Source organism: Eptesicus fuscus, chromosome 19 (genome assembly GCF_027574615.1).
Source record: "Eptesicus fuscus isolate TK198812 chromosome 19, DD_ASM_mEF_20220401, whole genome shotgun sequence".
Lineage (NCBI taxonomy): Eukaryota > Metazoa > Chordata > Mammalia > Chiroptera > Vespertilionidae > Eptesicus > Eptesicus fuscus.
This window is the reverse complement of record NC_072491.1, coordinates 40,852,043-40,858,735: the sequence shown is the minus strand read 5'-3', so window position 1 is coordinate 40,858,735 and position 6,693 is coordinate 40,852,043. Positions and strand designations below refer to the sequence as shown.

At 43.6% G+C, this 6,693-nt stretch overlaps 1 protein-coding gene across 1 annotated transcript; it reads left to right on the top strand.

The window, feature by feature from the left end:
• The first annotated feature begins 566 nt into the window (after positions 1 to 566).
• RPL7 (ribosomal protein L7) lies at positions 567 to 3,636 on the top strand. The gene is made up of 7 exons (XM_008150336.3): positions 567 to 672; positions 1,385 to 1,496; positions 1,789 to 1,955; positions 2,507 to 2,644; positions 2,768 to 2,877; positions 3,074 to 3,283; positions 3,570 to 3,636. Exons 1-6 carry the CDS (start codon positions 659 to 661, stop codon positions 3,280 to 3,282), a joined length of 750 nt encoding a protein of 249 aa, XP_008148558.1. The 5' UTR covers positions 567 to 658; the 3' UTR covers position 3,283; positions 3,570 to 3,636.
• The last annotated feature ends 3,057 nt before the right edge of the window (positions 3,637 to 6,693 follow it).

Genomic DNA, 6,693 nt, shown 5'->3' with positions numbered 1-6,693 from the left:
AAGCAGGTCATTCTGGACGGCTCCGCCTGCAATCAGGCGCTGCGGAAGACAGCCCTTCAGGCTGGGGGAACGGAAGGACCTCCGCCGCGCGGCAACTGGGGCGCTGGAGGCTGTGACTGGGGTTGGCAGAGAGCCGAAAAGGTGCTTAAAGCCGGTTCTCGGGAGCGACTTGGGATCTCAGCTAGCCCTTTGCATCGTGGGCCAAAAGAGTCTCATTTTCCCTGACTGGAACCACCACCGTGGTGGCTGCCTGCTGTCCTTGCCAAACGTCGCCCGCCCGCCGGGCAGGCAGTGGGACTGATGCATGCTGGGATTTGTAGTTCGCACCCGTGGCGTGTCATTTGCCTTCATTTACTGGGTGGAATTTGACCCGCACCGGGTTAACGCACCCTAAGGACTAGTCAAGGTGTCAGCACTCCTTGCTCGCATATTGATTAAAGAGTTTAATCGATACACATTTTCCCCATACAACTTGTATCCTAAACTTGACCCTAAGAGACTGAATCAGGAATTTCTTAATTTTGCGTTTGCAGGGCGTGTTCTCAGTTCTGAGTTCTTTTCTGGCTCATCCTGGGACACCTATGAGTCCTGGGGCTTCACGCGTCGTCTTTAAGTGAACAGTGCGCATGCGCCACCTTCCTCTTTTCCGGCTGGAACCATGGAGGGTGCAGAGTAAGTGGCTCTTCCTCTCCTCGAGAATCCTCTTCCATCCCCGAAACCGGAGACCTTTTGTCCCACTTTCCCCCGGTCCAACTGCGCCCTGTACCTTTGCCTGCTAACCTGTGTGTTTGTGACGTTTTGTGGCCATGGCGGAGGCCGCCGGCTAGCAGGGGATGCAGGCAGCCTTGGGGCGGAGGTTTGGGGAGTTGTTGGGAACGAGGCGAAGTGTGAGAGCTGAATATGTGCGGAATCGGCCGGTTGTCCACCCCTCAGTTTTGTGAGGGAGGCCCAGAACCTCTGAATTGGGTTGGTCCTTGTCTGGTACTTGATCTCGGCGTCCCTGCCGTCAGTCCTTTGCTTTCAGCATGTGGCGCTTGAGGCCTGAGCAGGGGTGATGGGATTTTTTTTTTTTTTCATTCTGGGGTTATTTGTTGAGGAGCCTAAGCCCTCGTTAACAGTCTAGGGATCCTTGTCTTTTGTTAACTCTGCTGTGGACATTTTTATTGTGCGAGGCTGGGACCGGGCGTGGATTAGCCGTGAATTTCCGTGTTAAAGGTAATAGCGTAGAAATTGCCTAAAATCTTCGTCTCGTCCCATCGCCGCTGAGAGCAGCTGAAGGTACACATGGTAGAGCCAGTGACAGTAGTTGTGTTAAGTGCTCGGCCAGAACGGGCGTACTGCGGGGCTGTGAGCTTTAAGAACTATTAATGCTTGCTAATGCCAGAGAGAAGAAGAAGAAGAAGGTTCCTGCTGTGCCAGAAACCCTCAAGAAAAAGCGAAGGAATTTCGCAGAGCTGAAGATCAAGCGCCTGAGAAAGAAGTTTGCCCAGAAGATGGTAAGGAACCTTTTTTTTATTTTTTAAGACACCGTGTAAGAAGAGGCTTTGGGGTGGCACGCAAGGAGGGTGTTCTTTGCAAGATTTGTTTACTTCACCTGGCCTACGGGTGAGCTTAGTGAGCGCCTCAAAGTGACATCGCAAATGAAGGTGGCATCTGCTTTTGGGAATGTTAATGCAAACTGGCAAGAAAGGGGAAAAAAAGTTTCTAGGGAGGATTCGTTTTCTTTAGAACTGGTCTTGGTCATTGTGTTTGGAGGTAAAAATCAGATGAATAATCCTTGTTTTTCAGCTTCGAAAGGCAAGAAGGAAGCTCATCTATGAAAAAGCTAAGCACTATCACAAGGAATACAGGCAGATGTACAGAACGGAGATTCGAATGGCTAGGATGGCAAGAAAAGCTGGCAACTTCTACGTACCTGCCGAACCCAAATTGGCATTTGTCATCAGGATCAGAGGGTACGTTCATGTTTTTGTTTGTTTGTTTTTGCTGCAGTCTGGTTTTGAAGGGGAAAACTGCAATCTCAGAAAAATGGGACATTATTTCTGGAGGCCTTGGTCCTGGAATAAAATTATTTTGGGGGTAGCTTGAACAAGGGGGGATTATTGTAATGGTTTAGCTGTGAGACCTGTGCCCCAAAGTCCTTATCCATTCTCTGAGCACTGGCCTTGAGTTCAGGGTCCTGGAGATGAAAAGTAGTTAAAATGTAGCCTCCTAAAGTGTTATAACACAGATGTGTACAAAACTGGGAAGTGGGGGGAGGGTCGGGGGAAGTTTAAATGTCATAGGTATGTGTCCAAAGGCAGTTTACTCGGGGAGGGGGCGAGTTGGGAGAGGTGATAGAAAAATTTAGCTAAATAAGGAAAAACACCAGTGGTCTTTGTAACAGGAGAGGATTCCTGTCTATTTAGGTGGGCTCGTGTTGTCCAACATTGTAATGGCTTCCTGTCCTTCATTAATAAACATTCCTATGAAAAGCCAAGTGAAATTGTTGGTCTGTTCACTGCAGTATCAATGGGGTGAGCCCAAAGGTCCGAAAGGTGCTGCAGCTTCTTCGCCTTCGCCAGATCTTCAACGGCACCTTTGTGAAGCTCAACAAGGCTTCCATTAACATGCTGAGGATTGTGGAGCCGTACATTGCTTGGGGGTAAGTCTGCCTTCTCCTTTGATTTCTGTTGGGTCAGTTGGTTATGTTAGCAAGATGAATTTTCGGTGTTTTGACAGCAGTAACCTTATTCTTTGGTCATTTACATCTGCTTTCATATTTCAGGTACCCAAACCTGAAGTCGGTGAATGAGTTGATCTACAAGCGTGGTTATGGCAAAATCAACAAAAAACGAATTGCCCTGACAGATAACTCACTGATTGCTCGATCTCTTGGTAGGTTCTGCCTTTTGGGGGGAAGTTGCTATTAGACAGAGTTAGTATTTTCTGGCGTCTTGTGGCCCTGCGTTTTTCTCCTTTTACTCTTGATTTAACTATATATTACAGCCTATAATTGTGTTTGTTCAGTGCCTTACAATTTAGTAATCTTTTTAAAAAGTAACAATTGTTATCTTAACCTTAAAATGTTCAGGTAAATATGGCATCATCTGCATGGAAGATCTGATTCATGAGATCTACACTGTGGGAAAGCACTTCAAAGAAGTGAACAACTTCCTGTGGCCCTTCAAGTTGTCTTCCCCTCGGGGCGGGATGAAGAAGAAGACCACCCATTTTGTAGAAGGGGGAGATGCCGGGAACAGGGAAGACCAGATCAACAGGCTTATCCGAAGGATGAACTAAGGTGAGCATCTGCGAGAGGCGTTTTTTACTCAGTACCCATAAATGGGGTGCAGTCTCACCTACTTTCCCTCTAAATGTTGGTGAGGGTTTGGTTTGAGTTCTTATATATTTAGTGGGGTTGCAGTTGGCTTGGTTACTCCTTTTGAGGATATTTATGGAGGGGGGAAGATCTGTTTTTTTCTACTTAAAAATGGAAACTGAATTGGTACTTTCATAACTTACTGATTTATGTTAATTCCTAGCTATTGAGGTGGTTTCTTTAATGGTTTTTTGTTTTTCCCTTTCAGGTATCTACCATGGTTATTTTTGTAATCTGGTCAGTTAATAAACTGAGTTCTTCAAAATTGAAGCATATTGTTGTCTTGGTGAGTTTTTTTGTTAGCCTGCCTCACCTCCGCTGTCCCTTAACTATCAGCAAATTTTAGTATGTGATAAAGTTAAGCCAAATCAACAGCCATTGCGTCCAAAACTAGGGTTCAGTTTGTATCTTGTGAAAAACACTTATTGGGTTTAAGTAAGGACTTTTCTGTGCAAAAGAGACATCTTAATTTTTTTTACTATTGAGTTTGCCAAAACTAGTTTACTAAGAAAGTTTATTTCGCAGGCCTTTGTGCATGATTTACAGGTATGGTGTAATAAAAGCAGTTTACATATTAAAATATTGGTGAAATTCCGTTTTCTCAGGCTTTGGCTTGCCTATAAAGTATTATGTAAATGTGGTTTCCTTTGTTTTTCTTCTTTTGTATCTTTTGTCCATATGTCAGTAAGTTTTTCATTACATATATTATGGCTCTAGCCGGTTTGGGTCAGTGGATAGAGCGTCGGCCTTCGGACCAAAGGGTCTCAGGCTCGATTCTGGTAAGGACATGTACCTTGGTTGCAGGCTCCTCCCCAACCCAGGCCATGGTCTGGGCTCCTGCAGGAGGCAACCAGTAGATGTCTTTCCCTCTCTCTTCCACTCTCTCTAATATCAATGGGAAAATATCCCCTGGTGAGGATTAACATAAAAAATATATATATAACGTATATATTATGAAGGAAGAAATGAAATTAGTGTCTATTGATAATAGTTATTTTGGAGCACCTAAAGCCCTGCTAATGAAACTAGTGAATATAACTTTAAATGATAAGTGTTGGTATTTTATTTATTTATTTATTCTCCAAAATATTTGAGAGAGAAATATCAATGATGAGAGAATTATTGCCTGGCTGCTTCCTGCAGGCCCCATGCTGGGGATCGAGCCCACAACCTGGGCATGTGCCCTGACCAGGAATTGAACGGTGACCTGCATCATATCGAAGCTCAACCACTGAGCCACACCAGCTGGGCAGTTTTGGTATTTTATAAGATACATTCCTCTATGGTTTATGTATCATCTTATGTGGTTAATGAACTGACAGTTTTAAGTGTAGAGTGTAACATGAAATACGTATAATAGAAGTTACAGTTTTTGTCATCTCATTGATGTGCCAAGGGTATGATGTATATGAAACACTTGCCCTGTTCTTGTGACATTTTTGCACCAGAATCGTTACTTTTTAGTATTCAAAAGTTGCTAGATAAGTACATTTAAGAATTTTAAATTATTTGGTCTTGGAAGCTGTTTCTCTGGACTAATGAATTTAGGGTCAGTGAACTCTGGAGAGAAATTAAAGTTAAGGTCCTTTCAGTGATAGACGTCTGAGTATACCTGTGTTGCAGGAAATTTAGTGTCTTAGTACTGACAGTTGGGTCACTACAAAAAAATTAACCAATGTACATTAATTTCTAGGTGGTGCCTAAGAGTCTGAGTTTTGAAATTACCATTTTGTTTTACTGCTTAAGTAGATAGAGTCCCAGTCCCCCAGCCTTTGCTCATCCAGTATCCTGAAAGGTAGAAAGTGGCTCTGAAGAAAAAAAAACGTGTAAGTGTAATAAAGTTGTACAGATGGCATATTGCTAACTACCTAGCATGGGAAAGTAAGTGTTGGAGGAATTGGGATAGTAATAAATAGAAGTTGTACTTTATATATGGGTGATGGCATTTAACACAGATTTTTTTTTTTTAATCTTCACCTGAGGATATTTTTTAGAGAGAATGGAAGGAGAGAGACATCGACTGGTCGCCTCTTGCATGTGCCCCTTGGGGCTGGGGATCGAACCTGAGACCCTTAAGTCCACAGGCTGATGCTCCAATCACTGAGCTGAGCCGACTAGGGTGCCTTTTTTTTTTTTTTTAATGGTAAAATTGGTTAGATATGGTAGTTCCCTTACCCACAGGGGATAGGACTCCCAGTGGATGCCTAAAACTGGATAGTACCAAGCCCCATATATACTATTTTTTCTTATACATACATACCTTTGATAAAGTTTAATTTATAAATTAGGCACAATGAGAGGTTAACAATAATAAAATAGAGTAATTATAACCATATTGTAGTAAATTATGTGAATGTGGCTTTAAAGTAAAATAATGGTTCCTTGAACACAAGCACTGCAACACTGGGGCAGTCAATCTGACCCCTGAGAAAGCTATTAAATGACTAACAGGCAAGGAGTGTACACAGCATGGAGATGCTAGACAAAGGGATTGTCACCACCAGGCCTGGGCAAGGAATTTCATCACTACTCAGGATGCTGTGCAATTTAAAACGTTTAATTCTGGGGTTTTTACAGTTTTGGACTGAAATCATAGAAAGCAAAACCAAGGGCAAAGGGGCACTACCTTATGCCCCTGTCCCCAAATGCTCGACAATCTTGCCTGCAGTGGGCAGCCATAGGTTTGTTAGGATCCCTAAACGGACGCATCACCACCCAAAGTAGCACAGCTTTTGAAGCTGGTGAGGGCTAGGAAATTCTCCAAGAATATCTAGGATAACGAAGTGGACTGGGCTGTATCTGTCCTTTGTAGATACATTCCCGTTTTTAATCCTGTAAATCATTTCCCAAGTGTGGCCAAAGAATAGGGACATGTTTGGGAGTGGGGAGGAGTTGGGGACATCTGGATTAGGATTGCTTCGGAATTAAGGGAAGTGTTTTGTGAACTATTAAAACCTATTTAATTGTAGGCTAATACCTTATGTTACTTAGCCCACCTCTCCTAGAAGGAAGAAAGTCTGGGCCACTCCTTAAGTGCTGCTTCTCCAAACTCCTGTGCACTTCCATTTGTACCCTTTGAAGTGCCGGCTTTGTCAGGTCTCTGGCTGCCCCTGTCTTCAGAAAGTGTCATCTGTTGCACTCACTGGCCTTTAGCCGAAGTTTTACCTCGCGTTGCTTAGAAGGTTCTTCTGGTAGGCTGGATCAAGAGTGCTGGCTTTGCAGCCAAACCGCTTACTAGCTTAATTACTTAACCTTTCCTTATCAGCAAAATGGGGAAATCCTACCTGGTTTCATAGGATTTTCAGGATTAACCCTTTGCACTCGCTTGCTTT

Excerpts from the sequence above, each read along its gene's own strand:
- RPL7 (XM_008150336.3), top strand. Across the intron at positions 1,956-2,506 it reads TTTGTCATCAGGATCAGAGG|TATCAATGGGGTGAGCCCAA; the intron begins GTACGTTCATGT and ends TGTTCACTGCAG. Across the intron at positions 2,878-3,073 it reads ACTGATTGCTCGATCTCTTG|GTAAATATGGCATCATCTGC; the intron begins GTAGGTTCTGCC and ends TAAAATGTTCAG.